Source organism: Mercurialis annua, linkage group LG1-X (assembly GCF_937616625.2).
Source record: "Mercurialis annua linkage group LG1-X, ddMerAnnu1.2, whole genome shotgun sequence".
Lineage (NCBI taxonomy): Eukaryota > Viridiplantae > Streptophyta > Magnoliopsida > Malpighiales > Euphorbiaceae > Mercurialis > Mercurialis annua.
The window spans coordinates 54970317-54995827 of NC_065570.1; the positions used below are offsets into that span (position 1 = coordinate 54970317).

The 25511-nt window shown below is 31.8% G+C and overlaps 3 protein-coding genes across 3 annotated transcripts; all 3 read right to left on the reverse strand.

The window, feature by feature from the left end:
• Positions 1-1919: 1919 nt before the first annotated feature.
• LOC126675568 (pentatricopeptide repeat-containing protein At4g08210) lies at positions 1920-5620 on the reverse strand. The gene is made up of 2 exons (XM_050370222.2): positions 2515-5620; positions 1920-2365 (listed from the first exon to the last, which is right to left on the reverse strand). Exon 1 carries the CDS (start codon positions 5169-5171, stop codon positions 3096-3098), a length of 2076 nt encoding a protein of 691 aa, XP_050226179.1. The 5' UTR covers positions 5172-5620; the 3' UTR covers positions 1920-2365; positions 2515-3095.
• A 637-nt stretch (positions 5621-6257) lies between these two features.
• Positions 6258-11570, reverse strand: LOC126664648 (O-fucosyltransferase 10-like). The gene is made up of 10 exons (XM_050357150.2): positions 11046-11570; positions 10656-10749; positions 10432-10499; positions 10185-10273; positions 9259-9456; positions 8817-9021; positions 8533-8700; positions 7962-8129; positions 7287-7477; positions 6258-6942 (listed from the first exon to the last, which is right to left on the reverse strand). Exons 1-10 carry the CDS (start codon positions 11436-11438, stop codon positions 6735-6737), a joined length of 1782 nt encoding a protein of 593 aa, XP_050213107.1. The 5' UTR covers positions 11439-11570; the 3' UTR covers positions 6258-6734.
• Positions 11571-21444: 9874 nt separating this feature from the next.
• Positions 21445-23802, reverse strand: LOC126677616 (ubiquitin-fold modifier 1). Its single transcript, XM_050372324.2, has 4 exons — positions 23648-23802; positions 23438-23535; positions 22689-22721; positions 21445-21726 (listed from the first exon to the last, which is right to left on the reverse strand). The coding sequence occupies exons 1-4, from the start codon at positions 23737-23739 to the stop codon at positions 21656-21658; spliced, it is 294 nt and encodes a 97-aa protein (XP_050228281.1). The 5' UTR covers positions 23740-23802; the 3' UTR covers positions 21445-21655.
• Between the last annotated feature and the right edge of the window lie 1709 nt (positions 23803-25511).

Below are 25511 nucleotides of genomic sequence, written 5' to 3' on the forward strand. Positions count from 1 at the left end.
CCGTGAAGGAGGAACAGCCTCCTTCTGGTGGAAAGAAGGAGCAGCGGCTCCTCTGCTGCTCCTCTTTTCAGCGGTCGTCCGATAATTGAATATTTTTTTTAATTTATTTTGTTTTGTTGAATAGCGGGTTTTTAAATCGGAGTATGGTGGTAGGTCGGAATTGAATTATTTTTCTTAATTTTTTAACGGTTTTAAATTTTTAAATTTTTTAATAATTAATATAAATTAATTAAAAAGCATGATTATTGAAGGTGAGCAACACGCGCCGAATTAAGTGTGAAAATGGATGATTTATTTGACTACAACATTAAAATATATGCTAATTGACATCGCTTACAAGTTAATGAGATAAATAGCCATTTAAATCTGTATATTACATTAAGATAACAAAACAATAAATAAAATCGAACGGTAATACTGATTTACATATAAGTATACGTGAATCATTCTGCTAAGGTTATAGGCTTAATTCTTATATTCCTCTCTAATGATAAAAAAAATTATTAAAACATTGCCAAAATATTATCTCTGAAATATATAATTCCAAATATTACATTTGAAAAATAATTCTGCAAAGGTTAGGGTCTGTTGGTGATTATTAGCCTATACCTTGTCTATAAAAAAGACCTAAACAAAAGATCCCACCAAATAATTTCTTGGATATTCGTTGAGATATTGCTGTAACAAACAAGCAGTGCAGAGGTGGCATGGTAGGATTTAGAAACTTGTAAGAGCCTATAATAGTACAGAAGTGACAACGAGCCATGAAGGCTAGTTTAGTGGGCGAGGGCGTGCATTGTTAAAATCGGTTAAACCTGTAGTTGCAGTCTTGCATGGGACTTGTTGATTTCCATCTCTAGAACTAGAATTTTAATATAAATAAAAATATAAAATATTGACCCTTCTTTTGTACTCATTACCTCATCATTTCGATTTTTCTTGATTTCCTCGCTTAAAAGAGCTTATGTCATTCAAGTATGGGCTTAACTTAACTCTTCATTTATATAATAAAAAAACAAGAAATTTGTCCTCTATCCTCTAAAGATTTTGAGAACTTAAAATTGCCATTCTTGAGGCTCTAATCCACTAACAAATGCCGATTGAGTTGAAAACTGACTCGTGTTTTACTGTTTAAAAGTAAATAAATAAAGATCTGTAATACATTCATAAAGAGGTAAAAATGATCTTACTTTGTTACCTTGGTGTTCTCACTCTCATTATGGGTCCTGCAGTAAAATTTAGTCGTAGAGGAATTTTCAATGGTGGGCAGTAACCTTTTTCTGCAATGTTTTTTTGGCTTTATTTGTTGACAAGAAAAGAATTTCACTGCTTAAAAAGAAGAAACAGAGGCATGATGATTCATACTACAGAAGCAGGACAGATAGAGACTATACAATGCGGAAATGATGTACTAAGACAGCAACCTAGCATGAAATACTAAAGTGTGTGTAATGAGTCATGACTCATGACAGCATCGAACCGCTGCAAGTAGGGGCGTGCGAAGCGGAACCGAATCAAAACCAAACTGATAAATTTTGTTTAGTTCGATTTATAATTATAAAGAATTGGATTTGTCGGTTTCGGTTCAACATTGATAATTCAAAGTTTTACTAAGAGGTGAGCAAGAACTTGGTTAAACTGAATCAACATGTCTATTTGGATTAATTCAGTTAATTCAGTAAGTTTGATTAATTAAAAAAATCGGTTCAGCTGCGGTTACTTTATATATAATATTTTTATTTTTACTTATTTGTAATAACTATATTTATATTTGTACCGGTTTAACCGAATTAACTTACTGAATAATTCAATTTGCTATTCTACTTTGGGTAAATCGATCAATTTGATTAAAGAAATAAAGTAATTCAATTATTTTGATTACATAATTCGCTATGATTTTAACAGAACGGACCAAATGCTCATTCTTAATTTTAATTCAAATTGATATAAACCGCGCTAAAAAAAATCACTTGGACCGAAAAACAGCTAAACCTGACTGATTCAGTTTGATGCGGCTGATACATTCAAAATTATAGTTTGGTTCAATTCGGTTTGAAGGGAATCCACACCGTAACTGAAAGCACGGGATGAAGTCTTCTACAGCAAGCTATGAAAGCTTTGCATCAACATTCAACAGTGACAAATGAATTGGTTGGGGCTCCTCACTAACTATTGATCAACTGGAACCCACCCACGTATGTTGCAGTACTCACGGCTTCTGTTAGGTCCAACTCAAATGGCTGGACCATTCATGATAAATGATTATTGAACATTTAGAAGGATTAGGTTTAGAGGCTATTGTGGATTCTTGTCATAATAATGTGATTATGAAGGATTCTGATGCAGTATATATATATATAATCATCTGCATGAACAAATCAGCAATAGATTAGAAGTAGATCATGAAAAGGTTTAGAAAGAAGGGTAACAAGTACTAACAACTAACAATGTCAAGGAGATGATCAACATTTTTTTTTAACAATTTTCATCTGTTATACATAAAAATCAGGATACCTGTAAATTGAAAATGCAACACATCTCCAAGCTTTTTCCCTCCATTTCTCATGGACTTTCTTGTTGGCCTGTTTACTATAGTAGCGGAATCGTATTTCATTTCAGCTTGGGCTTAACCTTTAGTCCATCTCTAACCTTTCGGCAGCCCGAGCTTAACCTTCTCTATTCTCTAATCCCGGATTCACTACAAACTCTACCTTCTTCTTTTCAAAATTTTCGACGGCATCCTGAATTAGAGCCTAGCCTAGCCTGTATGTAAATCTGTCACTACTTGTTAGTGACGACATGTCATTTTTTCTCGCATCTTCAGGATTTCAGTCCCATGGTCCGGTCATTAACAAATCATCGACAGACTATGTTGCATTTAAACTTCTCAGTTCCTTCATTTTGGCATTTTGTTTCTATTTTTCAAAAATGCTTCTGAAACTCTAAAATTTATGTTTCGGCAATTTCCCTTTCAGCATTATCCATTTATGTTTCTGTGCAGCATAGTTGACAGGTAAGTAAAATTTGTAAAAAGAACTATGTGATCGATCATTTGGGCCATGCAGTAGAGTAAAATGAAGAACTTATCTTAATTATTAAATCTCAATCCAGCTCGTTCCACCTTTTTTCACGCCCAGTCTTTTTGCAGATTCCCTCACCTTGCTTAAATTATCCCACATACCTAATGTTGCATAAGTATTCGACAGCATAATGTATACTGAAGGATCATCCGAAAAGGATGCAAGAAGGTTATTTTCAATGGTTCTAACTAGTTCAGCATTCCGATGAATTCCACATGCCCCAAGCAAAGAGATCCATATTGTTTTATCGGACTTAAATGGCATCTTTGATATTAATTTCATCGCATCATTGAAACACCCGGCATGACCGAGAAGCTCAACCATACAATAATAGTGTTCCATCTGAGGTTCAAGTCCATGATCAATTTTCATTGACTCGAATATACCCCACGCCTCTTTTAGGTAGCCAGCGTGTCTGCAGGCGGTAAGAACACCTAGAAAGGTGACTTCATTTGGTTTTAACCCGATTTGAATCATCTTTCGATAAAATTCAACAGCTTCCTTTGCTCTTCCATTCTGTCCACACCCTACGATAATCCCTGTCCAGCACACGATATCCTTTTCTACGGTACTGTGAAATAAAGTTAAACTATTTTCAATTTCACCACATTTGCTGTACATATCAATCAGAGCTGTAACTGTAACCCCATCGGTTTCATATCCATTCCTAATACAAAAAGCATGAATCTGTTTGCCATTTCCAAGAGATGCTAGGCTTGAACAAACTTTCACAACGTTAGAAATAACATATTGGTCGACTTCAACTTGCAATTTAACCATGTCTCGGAATAGTGACAAAGCTAACGAGTTTAATCCCATCTTGGAACAACACGTCATTAAACCAGACCACGTTACAGTATCTTTCTTTGGAAGCCTGTGAAACAAACCAAGAGCTTCCTTAATGTTTCCACGTTTTGCATAGAGATCCGCGAGGAGGTTCCCGACAACATAATCAAGCTCATACCCACTGATAACAACCAAACCGTGCACTTGACTCCCTATTGTTATACTAAGCAAGTTAATGCATACCTTCAAAGCACTAGCATATGTGTAAGAATCAAAATAGGCATCAGAAAGATGGATTTTTGAAAGCATATTCAGAGCTTCTCTATTCTGCCCATTAATGACATATCCGGAAAGCATAGAGTTCTGAAGGGCTAAACTATCAGAAGTTGAATAGTTGCAGCCTGAATACCAATCAAATAGCGTTACAGCTTCAGTTAAAAGATTGCAATTCGAATACATATCAACTAGTGCTGACACAGTGAAGCAGCTAGATGTAAAACCTGACTTTATAGCATAACAATGAATCTGTTTCCCCATATCTGAGAAACCAACATAGCAACATAATTTAAGTGCACAAGGAAACGTAAAATCATCAAGCTCAAACCCTTCCTCGTGCATCCTACAGACAAAATCCAATGCTCGCAAGCTCTTATTCTCCACAAAACCAGCAATAATGATGTTCCAAGAAATAGTATTTCGCTCTGGCATCTGATTAAACAAATTAACCGCCTCGTACATTAAGCCTTCATTACAGTACCCCGAAATAAGAGTATTCCATGTAACTGAATTCGCACTCATTAAAATACCATCAAAAACTTCTCTTGCATCATCCAAACTGCCACATTTAACATACATATCCAGCAGAGTATTCATCAACACAATGTCATTATCTAAATCTTCTCTAGAAATCTTCTCGTGAATCCGTTTACCTAACTCAATATCCCCCACAAGCCCACACGCTTTTAGTACCGCAGAATATGTAAAACCATTAGGCACCTCAGCTTTAGAATCTAACATATGGATGTACAATTTAATAGATTCATAAGGTTTTCCAAAGTTGGTATATGCAGATATCATAGTTGTCCAAGTAAAAATATTCTTCTCAGGCATTTCATCAAACTGCTTGCATGCGTCGACGAGTAAAGAACAATTTACGTACATTGAGATTAAATTGCCGGCTATGTACATATTATGAGAGTGCCCAGTTTTTATCAGATGAGAGTGAAGTGATTTACCATATCTGAGCGTTGGAACTAGCCTGCAGTTGCGTAATGTAGTCACAATGTGCTTCAGGTCTATTCCCATTATGGGGGTATCCGCACATATGTTAAGTTAACCTACGCCATTCATTTTGTAATGAATGGTGTAGATTGATTGAACGTAATAGGAGAGGATCCTAATCCATTTTAATATAAGCAGTTTGTTATATGTCAGATTATCAAAAAAATATTCTAATTTCTTACTGTTAAAAAAGTAGTACTAGCAGTCTAGCAGTTTACTTCAATAACTATTTTACTTTGTAATGATGTGGGTCTAGTTGTTCATGATTGTAAAACACTGTTTAAGGATGCTTGCTGTCAAGGAATTTCTTTCTCAATCAAGCTTTCTATTTCGGTGGCTTATAACTTAGCAAAATTAGCTCTTTCGGTTATATATGCTTAGTGGTTGGGGTCTATCAACTCGTTTTGGCTGATCTAACCGCTTCTATTTAATGCTTCTTTTTAATGAAAGTTGATTTCAAAAAGAAATTAGGATTAATCACTAGAAAACCCTCCACCTTTCAGCACCTTTTCATTGTACTCCGACGTTAAAATTTCGTCCAATTCACCTAAATTTATACCTTTAGTTTCCAATTCCACCCTCAAAATCAAAATAGGCTTTTTCCACTCGGGAAAAATTCATAAAAATTCTTATAAAATACTTGTGTGAACTCTTCTCCACCCAAAAAGTTAAAAATGAATGATTTATTTCAACTTTTTCCAAATGGAAAAGAGATCAATTTAATACTTAAAGGTGGAATTGAAACCCAAAGGTGCAAATTTGGGTGAATTAGACAAAATTGCAACGTCGGGGTACAACTGAAAAGGGGTTAAAAGGTGGGACTTTTTTTTGGTGATTAAGCTAAAAAAAATTATCAGATTGAAATTATGAAGGTTAATTTCAAAAAAGAAATGACCCATTTGGACTTTTGTTGGCCGACACTTGATGTTTGCACCGTAAATAAAACAATCATACTGAAGTCAAAATAGTGAGGACCCACACCTTGTTAAAGACACAAACATAATCACTACTCAGCATCCCATGAAATAGGAATTGTCCAAAAGAAAAACCGATGAATTTTTTTGTAACGATAATAACAGCTAATATGTTTTCTATATGTTCAACATAATATTTTGCTCAACTTGTTAATTTAAATTTCATGTTGCCTTTCATAATAGTAAGCACAAAATAAAGTTTGAGATACGACATCGTTACATATATCAGAGCTGAGGAAAAAATTACCTACACTGACACTAAGCTCTCACTTAATTAGAGCTAGAAGTCGATCTCCAACTCAAAACCCACACCAAAAGACTATGGAAGCCAATCAACTCTTAAAACTAGATACACATACAATTTGACCATTCTTTTTCACAACCATGAATGCTTCTTTTCTTTTTAATCCCAAAAAAGAAGCAACTCCATGAGATGAATTCCTTGCATTATCAAAAATGGAATTCCTCGATTTGATGACCTTAACTGTCATCTCCATTTTGCACGCAAGATTCTAGCAATTCGCTATAGAGAGAACAGCGGTTGGGGAGACTTACCCGAGCTGCACGCACCACTATACAGAAGAAAATAATTATGTAAACAAAAATATTTCGGTTATGTTGTGGACTCGAGGGAATCTAGCGTGTCTGGAGCGGCAGTTGATTTGAGAGATGAGTTGTATGAAATGAGGCACCCACATTCTGGTAAAGGATATGTGTAGATGGAAGTTTTTCTGTTGATTTTTCGGACTCTAGGTACCATCAATCCCTTGCGATCACTTTCTACAAGCATCATCTCCATCTGATACTTAAATGCCTTCCAACTGCAAAACCAGAGTAGACAGTATCTCATCAGTGCTTGGCAGAGTGGTGCAATTGACAAATTTCTAAAATGCAGCTTTCAATGCAAGACATTGCATGCGTCACTTTAACCAGCGAAATTTTCAGTAAGCACAATTCATGTTTCTCCTAATCTACTGAACAACCATTTTCATTTATGCTGGTTTCCTTTGATACTCGAATCAGAAAAACACTGTTAAGCGATGAAGATGGAATCAGATTTTGCATCTAAGAGTTTTTTTTAATTAAACATTATCCTACATGCAATTCTGACTAGATATATGAGTACACTAAGAAAGAGGAGCAATGCAATTAGAGAGTAGAATACCTGATCTCCATATCCTGCAGGTTAATAACAAGCTTGCGTTTATCAGGCTTAATGGTCTTTGCATGCCCATCAAAAAGAAATCTCCGTTGCCCCATGAGAAAATGTGGGAAGTTTCCTCCTTGAGTTGTCACAAAAACCTCGCTATACAAACATACGGTGTAATCTAAAGCTGCCAACCTTGAAGAATAACCCTACCAGCGCACAGAGAAAGTGTGGTGAGATTAGGTAATGGATGAAGTAATTTGAGAGGCACTTGGCAGTTAAATTGATTCAGAAAATCCCAGAGGCACAACTGATTTAAAGCCTGAGGCACTACATGTTCCATTAGAACCAATTGAAAATATAACAATTGGGAGTTGGGACAATCTTCTGGGGGTCAAATCACTGTTTAAAGTTTAAACACATGCATCAAGTTGAATAATTGATCGCCAATTAATGACTTTCTAGAAAATTTATGCCTGGCAGAAAAAGCTAAGAAAGAACTACTAGATGGCTTTTTATGCGGACAAAGGTCATAGTTGTATTCAGCCATGATCAGAAAAATTCACTGCATAGATATCAACAGGTCAATTTGCCAATATCTAAACGCTATGCCACCTTATCGTGTAGTCAATTTGCAAAAGTCGACAGGTACAAGGCACTTTCTCAACTATCTATAGCAGTAATACTAATTACCTCAAAAGGAGCAAGCTCATCTAGAGTTGCAAGAGACTCCTTTGTATAAAGAAGGGGAAACATCTGCAACAAAGGAGCTAAATGTCTTTCTGCCTTGTAAATTTTGCCTGAGGCTAAATAAATTGCCGTGTTGTTATCAAATCCCATACCACGTAGCATCATTCCAACCTATGCTGACAGTAAAAACATAATAAAACATGAGTTATACTGAGTCAAATTAAATGAGCATTCTGCTTGTAGCTGGTTGTAGGATTTAATTTTGATATCAATAATAATTAATTTGGTTTATTGACCATTAAAAGTAGATGAGCATGCGATGTGTCGACAATATTTATTTTGGTTTATTCATTTTATCATTTGGTGCTCATATTAGACTTGCATTTGCTTTGAGCTAAATCACTTATTCGACAACATCAAGATACAGGCCACAAAATTCCAGTTGAGGCTTTCAGTAAACTGCAAAAAAGCAGGTTCACTGATAGGAATGGCATTGGAAAGAGCTGATATAGAAAAAACTGAAATCAAAATGTTAACATCCAAAAGGCAAGAGAAGAGATGGTAAATGAGATACCTCCAAGGGGGTTAGAGGGCATTTTCCTTCAATACGATTGAGACCGGGCATAACAACTCGGTCTTTTCTTTTGAATTTCCCTTTCCACTCTAATTCTCTGATTGTTTTCAAATTGAGCTCTTCGGCACCTCCTCCATCATAGACACAACATGAGAAAGCCACCATGTCCTGAAGGTTCAAAGAGACAGTTATCTTAAGTTGATATTAACATTAAAACAAGTAATAGTAGAAAACTAGAAGCTTATATAAAAGATAAACAAATTGACAAGGACTATCTTTAGCACCTTCTCAAAGCGGAGGTGGACAGAGACATATTTTCCACCAGTCCTTGAGCTTCTCTCCATCATCCTGGTCACTAGTTTATGCCCAAGTGTTGATATAGCGGAAGAGAACCTCAAGGCTTTATAATTGGCTATGCATCTCAGCAACTGAATTTGAGGAGGTAGACTCATTGCCAATCTATTGGCAAAGGGAGCAATGCGAATAACCCTGACCACAAATTAGAACCAAGCCAGAATTAATTTCTGCAGATTTTAAGTTGAGCAACATAGTTATTGCATAAATGGAGAGAAGCAGCAAGGTGCAGATTGATGATCACTCCAGTAATTATTTATTTCTAAGTTCAGTTTGTAACACTATTACAAAAATTATCACAAAGCACTGTTAGTTGAGCAAACACCAGTGGAACATCATGAATTGGATGTAAAGCAATGATGTAATACATACCTATGCTCCTGAAGGATGGGATAAACAGCTCCCATGTAGTAATTAGCAGGAGCCCAAGCTTGGACACGGATGCTTAGAATATTAGTAATGTTGTAGTCGTATCTTTCCATCACTTCATCAGGAAGCTCGTGAACCACTGTCACATAACCCTCAAGGATGGATATAAAATAATCCTGATCATAAATATCTCCAAATTCACTGAACAAAAGATGAAATATCAAGTAATGACTGGTTTGAAGCGAATAGGATATACAATTCAAGACAAAACTATCAAATTATAGTTATGTGGGGGTCAAGTCAATCATTTAATAGTAATAGAGTTGCACTTTACTAAATACATCACTCGCAAACTTCCTAACAAACACCCTGGCTAATTTGTTAGGTAGCAAAATCAAAATGTGGAACAAACATTTGTTGGAGAACATATAAAATAAATGTAATTATATACACGCATATATGAACACTAATTTTACTAGTCATGTCACAAACAGAGGATCAGTAGAATAAGTTCCTATCCTAGTGATCAATCAAGACAGAACCAGCAACTGCATCGAGTTAATGATTGCTCTAGCAGGTTGCCGTCCCTAGCTCCACTACGATGAATATCATGATGATAATGTGGGAGTTTGATTGTGCATGGAATAATGTAAAGAGATATGCTGAGCAATTAACGTCAGCTTGTGCTCTTTCCAAAACAAACATGGGGAAAATGGAAGCACGCTATCAAATTCATGGAATGGAACCCATAACCAGATCTTTATATTAGCTGAAGTTTAAACATCCAAAACGATTCCCGTGCCTCTAAAACTGTCAGTGTTAATGTGTTTCTTGAAAAAATATACCAGGTGGTAGGGAAAGTCTTACAATTCAAGTTGCTAGGGTTGTGTTTAAAAAGTGTTAAAACGAGAAAAGGGACTAGGTCTCACCTTGGATCCCTCCAAACACTGTTGAATTCAAACTGAGGAATGACCAGTATTGCATTTAAAAGTCCAGCTAAAGCCACTGCATTGCATATCTACAGCAAAACATAGAACATCAGGGAGAAAAAAATAATGACAAGGTGTTAAACAAACATGTTGACTGTGGAGCTCATAGCACCATGCTATTCCAAAATTGAAATGAGTAGCTCAAACTAAACAAAGGGCAAAAATAGGAGGTAGTTAAATATCATACCGCAGATCGCTGTTGATTAAGACCACCATTTGCTTCAACAATCAAGTAACCACTAGGACCAGCCGACACTGCAAGTGAATCGACAAATTTCAGGATTCAATATGCATAACCCAGCTATTTTTTATTACAAATAGTCAATTTCTATATTCAGAATTTTAGCTGTAATTTCCCAGGTCAATAGTTTTTAAACAACACTAATTCAAATATTCTGCCAGTGGATTTACCTTGATTAGCAGGAAAAGATTGCCTAGCATTAGTTGAATTGGGACAAGGTCTCTGCACTTTCAACCTCCTTTTGTATTTCCACACAGAGGATAGCTATATATAGCAAGAAATTGCACATTCAATTTGCCATCATTAAATATTAAATTAACCGATACTTCTTTAAGAAGATCAAGGGTATCCAGTAAAATTCATACTATAAAATTATAAGGACAAAAAAGTAAGCATCTCTAAATATGTTAGTACAGATCATACAATACTAGATCATAATTTCGTTGGTCCCTGAGATATAAGTTAACGACCGTAACTGTTCACTTTTTAGATTTCCTTTTCTTAACAACCAAACAGAAAAAACAAAATTAAGGGTTGAAAAACAGAAAAATGAAAAGAACCTGAATAGAAGTAGAGTTATCAGCTAAAATATCAGGCCAAAGCTTCACAAACAAGTCATGACTCCGGTAAACAGCACCAGGGAGATCAGGCTGGAATAATAAAGAAGAGAATGGCCCTATACACATTATCAAACCAGAAACATACAACAAAGGCAGCACTAACAAGTAACGCAAGTTCCAGCGGAGAAAGATCCCAGCGGACAGATTCTCCCGGCGAAAATGGTCACTTTTATAAGAACGGAGACGCCGCCGGGATTTATTATTGCTGTCGGTAGTAGTGTTGGCGGTGGCGGAAATAGCTTCGGCGGGACCACCGCAACAGCTGGCATTGTTGTTAACGGCGTTAACACTGTTGTGCAGGGGTTTAGTTTTGGTGGCAGTGTTTATGGCCATGAAAATAGACAGAGAGAGACTATACAAGAGAGTGAAGAAGTAGAGCACAGTTGTAGGAAGGTATAAAGATGAAAAAGATGGGTTTTGATTTTATTATGCGGGGCGTTGGTTTGTTTTTTTGTTTTTTTAATTTAATTATAGTAGTACTATTGCCGCTTTCACTTTTCAGGAGATTTAATTTTATACATTTATACATTAAAAAACAAAAAATGTTCAGAGAAAGGTAGGCTCGAGACGCTTGGTTTCGAGTTTTTAAGCAGCTCATTTGATTAATTTATTTTTCCGCGCTAATCTAATTTTCTTTCTAATTAACAAACAACTACACATCTGCAATATTATTAAAAAAAATTCTCAAAGGCTAAATTTTTTATTAGATATAGATGAACGATTTCTCAACACATCAAGTGAACTATCCTAAAAGAGATGATGAGAACTGTAAAGAATTACAGTCATCGACTAGAGCTATTCTAACCACCAAGCAGGTCACCCAAAAAAATTAGATTTGATTTTATTAACATGCTCGCATAACTTTCGGAACGTTCGAGAAGAGCCTAATCTCTGAACGTTTCATACTAAGTGATTATTGATCTCGATGGTCCTGCATCGCTTGAGCCATCGTTAAAGCAACATCCACAGAAACACCTTCCTCATTAATCAACTTCAAAACTCGAACCGCCTCTAGTTCATAGTTAGAAATCTGTCGTAAGATGATGACTCTGAATGTTTCAGAGATTCAAGTCGTTTGCATCGTAAAAAACAATTTCATCTTTAAAAATGAAAAAAACTACTCTTAATTTTGATTAGATCAGATCTAATCCCAATTAAAATATTAGGGTAAAAATTTATTTCTAGATCTAGACCAAATTGGCCAAGAAAGAAACTTTATTCAAAATAAAAAATAAAAACCGGAAAAAATGGATTTTAAAGATTGAGGAGGTGATTTTTGCCAAAAATGGCCAAAAACCACCTCTCAAATGAATAAAAAAAATTATTAAAATTTGAGAGGTTTTTCAAAATGAAAAGACCAATTTTGGTTGTACATCTGCAATAGTTAGAAGCAATAAATCTATTGAATGGTTTATCAAATATCAACGTATTAATCTAAATTAATAAATTACTTTTAAAATTTGAAACTACTAACTCAATAAATTTGGATTAATTTAATTTTTTATACTTTTATTTAAACTCTAGTTGAATTGTTATTCAGATAATTAATAATTTACATATTAAAGTCTATAAATAAAATTTTACTACATCTATATAATATTATTCTAATTCCTAGAAAACTTATCTAAATTATTATTAATTATATATAAAATAAACTATGACAGCAGCTAATATATAAAAAAATATTTATAAAAAACTTTGATATTATAATGTCTTACTACTTTATTAAATTTTTAATTATTTTCTTTTATTTAAAAATTAATTATTACTATCTATTTAAATTATAATTATAATTTTTGAAATTAACTGAAATTGGTTGGTTTTAATTTTTTTATATAGCGGTCGAAAGTAGATATCACCATATAATAAATGAAATATGTTAATGCATACTATAATAATTAATTTTGAGGAATTTGCAGAAAATACTCCGTTTTTCAAAATATTTGCAAAAATACTCTGTTTTTTGAAAAATTATTTGTCTACCTTTTTTTCGAAAAATTTATTTTTTTACTCCGATTTTTTTTTACTCTGAAAAAATTTGTAAAAATACTCCGTTTTTTTAAAACTGTTTGAAACTGTATTATAAACGGTTTCAAAGATGTCAAAGTTTTTAAAAATACTCTGTTATAAACCATTTGAAACTCTATTAGAAACTGTATTTGAAACCGTTTGAAACTCTATTTTTATGAAACCGTTATAAACCGTTTGAAACTCTATTATAAACTCTATTTGAAACCGTTTGAAACTCTATTAGAAACTCTATTTGAAACGTTTTTATAAAACAGTTTCAAATTGTGTTTTTTGAAACTGTATTTGAAACCGTTTGAAACTCTATTTTTATGAAACCGTTATAAACCGTTTGAAACTCTATTAGAAACTGTATTTGAAACCGTTTGAAACTGCAGAGTAAAAAAATAAATTGCGGAGTAAAAAAATAATTTTTTTTAGGTACGCTTATAAACTTTCAGTTTTTGAGGTAAATTTACAAATATTTTAATTTTTTAGATATTCTCCTAAACTTCCCATTAATTTTACTAACATTTAATGATGGGCCCTTTATTGATTTTGAATTTTTGATTACATAGCATTATTTTTCCTTTTCTTTTTCCTCATAGTGATGGCATTTTTTTCACAATAAAGAAAAGAAAGCTAGATGCTTCCTGCGGTTTAATTAGGTGATCTTGACTCTTGAGCAAGCTGGAACAATCAGAATTCAGAAGTCAAAAACATCGAGCCAAGCCGATCTTCACTAAAATAGTCCTTTCCACGAACGAAGGTTTATTCCACATCCTGAATTTAGTACATTATTGGGTTTTTAAATAAGTGATACCTCTTGGAAAATTAATTTTAAGGTTTTTTATTTACTAATAACGGAGAGAGTAATTTAAAATAAAATAAATTAAAATTATATTATTAGTTTCATATATTTCATGAATTTTACTTAGTAGGTCATTTTTTAACGGAATTTGTACGGATGTGTTTTTAGTTGAATTTACCATTATCATGTGGAAAATAATAAAGTGAATTTGAGTTAATAAGTTAGGTTTTTTTATTCAATAGATTTATGTAGTATTAAATTTTTGTTTATCAAATCTTTATAATTATAATTTTTATTTATCTGGTTTCTCTTCAAATTAAGTCTCACGTGCATTTTACATCGAAAGTAGTGCATGCTCGTTTTCCATCCACAACTGGATTTAAAAATCAATACATCCTAAGGACTTATTTGGTTTCGCTGTTTTTATAACTGATAGTTGTTAGTTGTTGCTGATAGCTGATAGATCACATATTTTTGATGAGTTTTGAGTAAGTGTTACTTTTATATATAAAATAATTGTAAAGGGTATACCTTTTATTTGAGCAAATTATTTTGAGGTCCCTGAGGTATATTATAATTAACAATTTGGTACCTCTTGTTTTAAAAGTCTACTTAATGGTTCCTCAATTTCAATTCCGTTAACTATTAGACCCCTCCGTTAATTTCGACATTTACTTTCAAACGACTTGGTACCCCACCTTTAATTTCGTAAACGGTTTAGTCCCTCACTTTTAATTTTACTAAACGATTTGGTACCTCACTTTTAAACGATTTGATATCTCAGTTTTAGTTCCGTTAAACGATTTAGTCCCTCAAATTAATGGAAAGGTTTTTCAGTTAACAGAATCAAAACTGAGGGACCATTAAGTAGACTTTTAAAACAAGAGGTATCAAACTGTTAATTATGGTATACTTCAAGGACCTCGACGTAATTTGCTCCTTTTGTTTTCATTTATTATATTATATAATATTTAATAAAAATATTGGTAATTATTTTTTATAAGAAGCAACATTTACTTTTAACTTATTTAGATATCTTTTTAACAAAATTAATGACTTATTTTAAAAAATTATTAAATTATAGTTGTTCTAATATAAATAGAATAATTTAAAAAATTTATATATTCAAAAAATGATATATTCTAATAGAGATAATTTTGTCTAAATAATTAAAATTATTAAAAGATATATCGGCTGTTGGCAAAAAACTCCAAAACAAAATTTTTCCAATAAGAGCTGTTAAAAGTTTAAAAAACTCACAAAAACTTTTAAAAAAATCCCACCAAATGTTTTAGTGGTGCTTTTTAAAAAGTAAAAAGTAAAAATTTCACCGACAGATTAAACCAAACACCCCCTAAATATAAGGACAAAAATTTAGAAAGGGATCAAACAAATAAAATAGTAAAATTATAGGGACCCTTAGATGAGTTTAGCTTTCTTTATTTTCTCTTCTTCCTTTCCTTACTCTTTTTGATCTTTTGCCAATTTACAAAGATGATGGAGCACGTGGTCATCATCACGTGAGTGGAAACGGTGCCATCACACGAAAAGACGCAAATAAAATGGCCCCGAATCTCTCCGGGAGATCTGGTTTTTTATTTACCAAATTATTACCCTTTGAATCGATTACTAAGGAATGTTGTTTGACTTTAAGAGGTCATTTTTGTCTATATAAACTTAAGAAATAATTTGGCTCAACACTCAGCTCAGCTCATCAGATTACCAGTTGTTATATCGTGCACTGTACTTACCTGAACCAGAGTTGAACGGACGTTACGGACCTATTAAATTGGTTTGTAAATGTGTCCACGGTTAGCTGTCTTATTACCAGGTATAGAATCCAAAATATTACTATTGATGAAGCGATTTTTTTAATTGAATAATATAATAGATCGAACAACATACTTTGTTTTGTACCTAATGACATGTTTGAGAGCAAATTACTCTATGGTCGCTCACGTTTATCATAATTCACAGTTTGATACCCCTTGTTTGAAAATCAAACAATTTGGTATCTCATTTTTTATTTTGTAAACTATACGGCCCTTCTGTTAAATATAGGTACCAAATTATTAACGAAATGAAACGTGAGGTACCAAATTGTTTGCAAAACGTTTGAAAATGAGGTACCAAATCGTTAATATAATTAAATGTGAGGTATCAAATCGTTTACATAATTGAAACTGAGGTACCAAATCTTTTGAAAGTAAATATCAAATTATTAACGGAACTAACAGAAGGGCCTTATAGTTTAAAAAATCAAAACTGAGGTACCAAATCGTTTGATTTTCAAACAAGAGATACCAAACTGTGAATTATGACAAATGTGAGGGGCCTTAAAGTAATTTGCTCCATGATTGATTATCTTTTAGTAATTTTTTAAACCAAACAGTGTTGTCATTCGGCTTAACTTTTTCAAAAAATATTCAATCCTCTTTAAATTAATTACTCCTTTCATTCATTTTTAGTTGTCGTTTTAGGCAAATATTTTTATCTATTAATAGTTGTCACTTTATGATTTTTATGCGATTTTTATAATAATATTTTAAATTTAATTTTTTTATTAATTCAATTCATTAAATGGTAGTTCGATTTTCAACACTAAATCATCCAATAGTGTGTTAATAACTCTTTTTTCAAAATTAAATTTTTCAATAGTGAAGTTTATAAATAAGTAATTTAAGCTAAAAAAAATATTTTTTTAATCTTAACAATCTAGCTTAAAATGACAACTCAAAATAAAAGGATGGAGTATTTGATATTTATTAATCTTTCTTTTAGTAAGCCCATCCGGTTTCCAAGACTTCGCCCCGACTAATCCGGATCCGACCGCGTCGCGCACCTGACATGGTAGGTGAGTCTGCCAGTTATTGATCTTTAACATTCTAGAACTGGGATAGGGTAGTCGCCCAATCCTAGTTTTGCCCCCGGGTATATAACCATAGATGTGTAAAAATTGAATTAATATCATATTAACATAAGATTCATGTCATATCTACATACATTTTGAATTATTGATGTAATATTAATACAATAATATAAGATCTACATAAATTCATTAAAAAATCACACCAAATTTACCTAATTTTTTAATTATTTATTCTAATATGAATACAACTTTATAAAATCTATACATATCCACTTAAAATTTACATAAGATCCATCTAAAAATTTTAAATTATTGATATAAGATGAATACAACATTATATCTACTCAATATTATCTAACTTCACGTCAAATCCATCTAAATATTAAATTGTTATTTTACATGGATATAATTATATAAGATCAACCAAATTTTATAGAAATTCACGTCATATCCATCTAATTTTAAGTTGATATGATACAAATACAACCAAAATCCACGATAGATCCACAATCGAATTATGATCATCGCCATCGGTCGCCAGAATATAGTGGTCGGTCATTAGAGTTTGATGATTGTCGGAGATTAGCAGTGGTCTAATAATGATCGGTGGTGACAGTCAACAAAAAGTAAGTATTTCTAAAATCATTTTCACATGCAATTAAACTACGAATATTACCAAGTACAAAAACATTGTTGAAGGTATTCATCATAATCTTAAAAAATCCCGACCTTTTAGTCCCTTTTCAACTCTACCATGATGTTGAAAATTTGTCAATTATACCCTATTTTGTATTTTTATGTTTCAATTGTACCCTTAAGCATTAAATTGAAAGAACTATTGAAATAAGGTCAATTTAATGCAAAAAGGTTAATTTAATACAAAAAAGGTCACTTTGAATTTTTTTTTTGAATGTTTTCTAAATAAAAAAAGGTCAATTTAATGTTTAAGGATACAATTGAAACGGAAAAATGCAAAATAGGGTACAATTGACAAATTTTCAACGTCAGGGTAAAATTGAAAAGGTCAGGTTTTTTTTTAAGGGGTTAGGCCAATTTTTAAATAAAAGAAAATCATATTATCTTTCATGGTCGTGATAATACTATATCTGGTCACGCAATTGCTATAACTAGCAATTCTATTTTCATTATCCCATTTTCAAATCGTTGATGTTGTATTATGTATCTCTGATGTATTGTTGGCTTATTTAAATTAATATAAGTCCTTTGATTGTCAAAAAAAAAAATGTATTATCTTTGACATTGAAACAATATCAACATTAATGCAAAACACACATACCTGGCAAAATTCATCGTGAAATAATAAAAGTAATTATTGCAAAAATCAAAATTTGCTTGAAAAGTAAAACTCGACACCTTCATCTTTAAAAATGAAAAATGAACTATTTTTAAATTAGATTAGAACATATTTAACCTAATTAAGACACTATTCTAAAAAAATAGATCTATATCGAAATTGGTTAATCGATAAATTTTATTAAAATTAAAAGTAAAAGAATTATAATTTTTTTTTAAAAGTTGAACATGTGGGGAGTTTTGGACATCAGATGAAGGATGAAAAGAGACACTATATTTTAAGAGAGTTTCAAGAGAATGGCTATGGAATTTCTATTTTTTTTATTTTTTTTTCGAGAAAGTTAACAATGTTTTATATTCTTAATATATAAAATGTTCAAGCAATATGATTTCATGATACAAAATAGCAAAAAGAAAGTTAACTGCCTACGAATTTAAATGAATTAAAGTGATTTTTATCGGTAAGGATATTTGTTGCAAGGTATCGTTATTCATTGCTCCCACATATAAAGAAAAGGGCTAATAATCACCCACGGATCCTGACTTTAGTGATTTTGTATTTGATGAAGTTGAATGGTGAAGTTGGACAAAAGAGTAGTTCCAAATAAAAAAAGTGTATCACCAGTGAGCTCCAAAATTGAAGTATCTGTAGCGAGGATCGTTGTTTTGGGGACACTGAAAGTGATGGATTCACTGCACTGCTTTATAGCTTCAATTGGATCCCACTCCTTAATGCTCTTCTCCCTACTCTCCTATGCCCATAATCTCACTAAACCTTTTTTTGGCGTTTATGTATTTGTTGGCTTTTTAATGTTTTTAAAAAAATATGGAAGTGTCTTGTTTGGTAGAAATCTTACATTGTTTGGGAGAAGAGATTTCGGCCTTTTTATCTCGGAAACGGTTAACTTTCTGTTTTGTAATGAGAGAGTAGAACCGCAAAACATCTTAAAAGCATGATATAGTATGCGGTTCAACCAGAAAATAAATCGGTACCTTTATTCTTTTAAATTAAATGTTTCAAAAGTATACAACTTTTTTTTTCAATTACTTTTAATATCGATTAATACTGAGTAAATATGCTTATATACATATACTTTCAAGACGATAATCAAAGCTGTTCCAAAATCGTCCACGTAGATCACATAATCGAACCGCGTAAATATTTATATGCTTATTATTTATTTTTCTCCTTATCTTGAGAAAATTCTCTTATTTAATTTATGTATAGTTTTGTTTCTCAAAAAAGAAAATGTATAGTTTTCACATCAACAAGTGATATCATTACTTAAAGTTCAAAATTTAAAATTACGTGTATGCGGTTTCATAAAATCAGACTTGTTACCAATGGGGGTTGGTCCAAGTGGTAAGCGGCTTGGTATCGCTTAAGTAAGGTCTCGGGTTCGAGTCCTTGTGAATGCAGAAAATTCCCACTGGTAGACTCACCCACCATGCCAGGTGCGCGACACGGGTCGGATCCGGATTAGTCAGGGCAAAGCCTTGGAAACCGGATGGGCTTACCAAAAAAAAATCAGACTTGTTATTGGACACTTAAATAAGTGACACAGATTCAAATTTATTTTGTACAAACTGGATTGACCCGTACTATATACTAATTATATAAGTTAATTATTTTCTTTTTATTATTCAATATAAAATTCTTCATAATTCTTACAATATATACTAATTAATTCTCCGAGTGCATGAGAAATAGACCCGATCGATTGAAACAAATACTATAAAAATATAATCAAGCAATGATCATATTTTCAAATAACTTCATAAAGGAGATTAGAATAAATTAAATTAATCTACACCTTTCATTTTATAAATAAAAAAGAGTACAAATTTATTTAACATCATAAGAGTAAAAGTGACAATAAATGCATGCTAAAAAATGAAAATCAGTACATTGGTAATAGAAAGTTAAGTTTTATATTAGAAATGGAGTGTAATTATTTATACTACAAATAACACTTAACCAAAATGCACAACACAAAAAGTAGAGTAACTTGCAGGAATTACTTGTGATAATTTGATTGTTATGAGATGCCAAATAACTCATTTTGGAAGGAATTTAGAAGCGATACGATTCTCTTTTTATAGTTTGATGGCTCAATTTATGTTGTTCTCACATTGTGGGCTGTCACTTTTTTGGGATAGAAAGGGACTGACTCTAGCGACTCACTTTGGAAACTTCTGGGATTTAATAATGCCTATCAATTTCTTGCTTTTTTAATATCTGCTGTTAGACATGGTGTTACTCTAACTACCTCAATTATTATACAATTATTTAGACTATTGGATCTTTGATTAAAATAGGCTAATATTTATAGCTACACTAAACATGTGCAGATTTAATCATTTAATTCTTCATTATGCATAATTGGATAACAATGTCAATTTCAAATATAAAATTGAATACTATAGAACTCAAAAATTAAATGAAGTAAAATATGGAAGTGAAGATGATGAAGTGCAACAAACGATGGCAGATTGGTAGGTAAAACCATAAATAGAGCATGTGAGGTTGCAGAATGAGCCTTAGATTTTAGTTTCCGACTAAAAATTTGATTAATGCTCTGCCCTTTGTCGTGGGACATACTCTTATTTATTAAATGTCTGCACCATTATGAAGTGGCCACAAGAACAGGATATACTGTAAAACCTTTACCCTTCATCCAATATGTAATCTTCCATCATAGTTACTTCAGTTATTGAACTTAAGCCGGCTTTACAAATCCTAATTCCAAGCCTTAACCCATCAACAACAAAAGTATAACCCTTCAATGAAGGGTCTGTGTACATTCATTTTGAACCGATCCGAATCGGTTTTATCAAGGAGAAAAAAATGTAAGAGGAGATAAAAATGTAAGAGCAAAAGTATCACAGCAAACAGCCGGATCTCTTTAGTCTATTTTCTGAACGAACTTCACTTAATGTGTTGCCCTCTAGCCAGAATGTACCTAACAAAACCAGTCAATTCGATTCGCAATAAAACCTGATTGAAATTTTATATGTAAAAAACAAATTGAATCAGAAAACAATTTTGTTTTTTATAGTTTCAAATCTAACCAAATTTATCAATTCAATATCATTATTCATTTTTAGTTCAATGTTTACACACCACTACATTCTGGTGATAACAGTATCCAACAAGACTAACCTTTGATAAATCATCCATAAGCTCCAACATTAGCCGAGCCTACAAGACACAGGCAGCTATATGCCAAATCTCATATGGCATTCTAATGAATTGGTAGCCATTCGTGTCATCAAGGCCCAGCCCATTATCATACTTTCAATTTCATGTTATATAGAACATAAAAAAGATAGAGCAGTGAAACCTAAAATTTCTTTATATGATAAGTTGATAACTGGCTACCAATTGTAGCTGAAGCGACTCTCAAGAATTTCAGAAAAATTTATGGCATCAGGTACAACAGTGTAATGTATCAAGAGCACATTCTTGCAGCCCTCCCAGTTTATACAAGTACAGCAGAAGACATATCTAGACGGACCAGAAACATTAACTTGTTTTTCCAGCTTGCTTTACTCGGTCGTTCCAACTCTATCTCGAGGGATCAAGCGTAGTTCAGAACCATGTTTAAGGAAAACATTGCCTGAGACAGAAGAAAGCATAGGTCAGTTCCACTCAAGAATTATTAAAGCCTACAAATTCAATCTAAGAGAGATTTGAGTTCTGTCTCCTACATAATTTTAGCTCCTAAACATAAATATGTATTTCTAATAAAACAACTCTATGAAATGCATTCCTCCTATACGTCCAATGTTCACAAAACATAGTTTGGAAATATTACTATCACCTCATAAGATAAAGTTTCCCCTGCCGATTGATTTTGTTTACTACTGCCTCAAACCATTACTTTTTATCATTAATTGACCCGGTCAAAGGATCACACTGTTTAAAATAAAGATAAATATGATAACTAAACTTATTCCATTTTCAACTAAGTTAAATAAAATTCAAAAGAAATACAGTCAAAAATTAAGATTATCAAAATTATTAAAAAATGTAAAAAATTACTCAATCTGTATTCAAAATGTATTTTCTTCAAAATAGACATAATTCTATATTATCAAAACTACAAAAAGTATTCCGCTTTTAAGTTAAAGATAAAATATTTTCAAATATATTGTTAATTAATATATACTATCACATATTACTTAACTAAATTCCTTAATTAGTTAAAAGAAGTGTCTGTAAATGCATCCATTCTGTTAGCCGCCTCAATTTATTCCGCAAAACTAAATGTTTTACATGAAAAACTTTACGAAACTAATACAAAGCATGATCGAGATGCAACAAGCATGCTTAATTGGAAAACCAAAAATTCAACGTAGTTTCTAAAGTAAAAAGCAATTATTCCTGACAAAATGGATTATCTAGCGCTGTTAGTATTATAACATTTGATTCCTTTATTGGGTGGGAATTTTAGATCCATGGCAGTGTTGCAACAGTCAAAATGCTTCCATATAGATGCAATATAAGAATCAGGAAAGAGAGAACAATGGAATCGCAAGAAGTCCATTCGTATTAAAAACTTAAAGAGCATGTGCATACCTGCACTTTGTTGCGGATTGATCCCAACTCCATCTGCATGTCAATAAAACAGTCTTTGTGTAAGAAATTTTACATTGCAAAAACCACAGAATAAAAAAAATTTCAAACAGTGGTTTGAGGGGAATCCAAAAGCATTCAAAAGGTAGTTCTAGGAAGTTTAGCAAAACTTGTAAAATTTGACTAGACAGCGCTAGCTCATAAGGAGATAATAACAGAGTTTTTTTATCAGAAAATACCAGAGATTTAAAGTACAGTTGACCCTCTTATAATTAAAACACATGGTGGATTAAAATTTTATTAATTATTAGAGTTATTAATTTATTAAATATTATATAAGACGTAATATTGAAGCTGGTTTCCTAAAATTTAATTAATTATTAGAATTATTAATTTATTAAATATGACCGACGCCGAAAATAAAAAAACTAGTATAATGTAATTCAATTATTACACCAAATTATTCTTTCTTCATTATCATTTGGCACTATAATCTCTTCCAATTCAAAAGGATAAACAACTTGCCCTACTGTCATCCATAAGATGAATTTAGAACTGCGAATAATTATTCAGAAAAAAAATAAATTAGGGGAATTTGATCCCAATCTCAAAACTGTTTTTTTTTTTGAAACATTGTCAGAGATCTCAAATTAAAATTATTTCGAAAAAACCAACTATTTTTGAAACCCTAGACAAGAATCTACTACAAATTTTGATTATCCATCAAACTGAAAAGCAAATGATAATAATACCATTGGTGATGATAGCGCTGGTTTGAGGAGGGACTTTGAATTCTTCAGCTGCGAATTTCAAAACAGCAGTAAATGGGGCAGCTTCTGGTACGTTAAATCTGAAAATTAATTCAAAACACAATCGCACCATAAATTAACAATTCTGTTTGTACATAAGAAACCGAATTAGAAGCTAAAAGAATTGAGAAATGGATCAAATAATTGAATTACACTTTAAAAGGAAGCTTCGGATCGGAAGTAAGCGTCACTTTGAAGGACACTTTCCCTCCTCCTCCTCCTCCACCAGCAGCAGCGCTCGCCATTTTTTTGTTTTTGATTCTCTGCTTCTGCAAATGGTATTTTTTTTTATACACGCGTTTTCTTTGTGTATCAATAAAGGCCCATGGCGTAAATTCGACGTAGCAGTTTTCGTTATTGGGCTATAGACATTTTAAGCCCATGTTCTCAATTGGGCTTAATGTAGTTGTCTTAGGTCATATATTAACTGTTTGGGCCATCAATAACTTAGAATAATTTGCACAAAATACTTCTTTTTTTAACTTATTTGTTTTCAATAACTCATTTTTAAAATTTTACTTTTTTATTCTATTTTTCTATTGTTTTTAGTGTTACTCTCAATTAGCAAAAAAACTTATTTACATTTTTACTCTCTTTCTTTTAAACACATCCACATCTAATTTTCTCTTTTTTTCTCTTTCCTCTTGCTTCTTGTTCTTCTCCTTTTCTCTGCAATTTTTTTCTTTTTCATTTTCTTCTATGGAATTTTCTAGCAAATTCTATTTAAATTTTCTATATTTTATTTAATATATTCGATACATAACACAAACAATCAGAGATTTGAAACAAATAAGAAATCAAGGATGAAAAAATCAATTGTGTTCGTCTCAGAGAATTGGAAGCAACAAAATATTACGCCATCGCCACCATTATTTGTTTGAAACCTATATAAACCAATGAAAACTTTGTAAACTGTTTTAGATTGTTTTTATAACTAATTTAATTTTTTTATAAAATGTTTGAAACTGTTTTTAAATCCGTTTGAAACTGGTTGAAATCTTTGTAAACTGTTTTTAAATTTTTTGTAAGCTGTTTCAAAATATTTTTTTAAAAAAACTGTTTGAATTTTTTTTTTTAAAAAAAACTGTTTGAAACTGTTTTTAGATAAAGGTTGCAAATTGTGTTTTATGAAATTGTTTGAAATCTTTATAAACTGTTTAAAACCTTTGTAAACAGTTGAAGCTGTTTTTTTTAAGATGTTTGAAACCTTTATAAACTGTTTGAGATCTTTATAAATTGTTTGAAGCTGTTTTTTTGAAACTGTTTGAAACCCTTGTAAACTGTTTGAAATCATTGTATAATTTTGTTTAGATGATAATAAATATGTGTTTTTAGAAGTTGTTTGAAACTGCATTTGAAACTGTGTTGGAAACTGGTTGAAACCTTTGTAAACTGTTTTTGAAATTTTTGTAAGCTGTTTGAAAATATATTTTTTTAAAAACTGTTTGAAAATATTTTTTTTAAAAAAACTGTTTGAAATATTTTTAAATTGTTTGAAACTGTTTTTAGATAAAGGTTGCAAATTGTGTTTTATGAAATTATTTGAAATCTTTATAAAATGTTTAAAACCTTTGTAAACAGTTGAAGCTGTTTTTTTTAAATTGTTTGAAACCTTTATAAACTGTTTGAGATATTTATAAATTGTTTGAAGCTGTTTTTGTGAAACTGTTTGAAACCCTTGTAAACTGTTTGAAATCATTGTATAATTTTGTTTAGATGATAATAAATATGTGTTTTTAAAAATTGTTTGAAACTGTTTGAAACCGTTTTTAATAGATTTTCAATGAGAAAAAATAAATTAAAAATTTACAGTTTTCTTTGTTTTTGGAGAAAGTTATGACTGTTGGATTTGAATTCCAAGTGAAATTTGAAGCGATTTGATTACGAATTAAAAATTCGAGCGGATCGGAAATTAAATTTGAAACTTACAATAAAATTTTAAAAGGTGATGATAGAATTTGAAAAATCAATCTATTTAATTATTATGAGCTAAATTTTTTAAATTTATTTATTTACT

Excerpts from the sequence above, each read along its gene's own strand:
- LOC126677616 (XM_050372324.2), bottom strand. The coding sequence starts at position 23,739 with ATGGCGAGCGCTGCTGCTGGTGGAGGAGGAGGAGGAGGGAAAGTGTCC. Across the intron at positions 22,722-23,437 it reads CAGCGCTATCATCACCAATG|ATGGAGTTGGGATCAATCCG; the intron begins GTATTATTATCA and ends ATTGACATGCAG. Across the intron at positions 21,727-22,688 it reads CAATCCGCAACAAAGTGCAG|GCAATGTTTTCCTTAAACAT; the intron begins GTATGCACATGC and ends CTTCTGTCTCAG.
- LOC126664648 (XM_050357150.2), bottom strand. The coding sequence starts at position 11,438 with ATGGCCATAAACACTGCCACCAAAACTAAACCCCTGCACAACAGTGTT. Across the intron at positions 9,457-10,184 it reads AGTGTTTGGAGGGATCCAAG|TGAATTTGGAGATATTTATG; the intron begins GTGAGACCTAGT and ends TCTTTTGTTCAG. Across the intron at positions 9,022-9,258 it reads CCCATCCTTCAGGAGCATAG|GGTTATTCGCATTGCTCCCT; the intron begins GTATGTATTACA and ends ATTTGTGGTCAG.
- LOC126675568 (XM_050370222.2), bottom strand. The coding sequence starts at position 5,171 with ATGGGAATAGACCTGAAGCACATTGTGACTACATTACGCAACTGCAGG.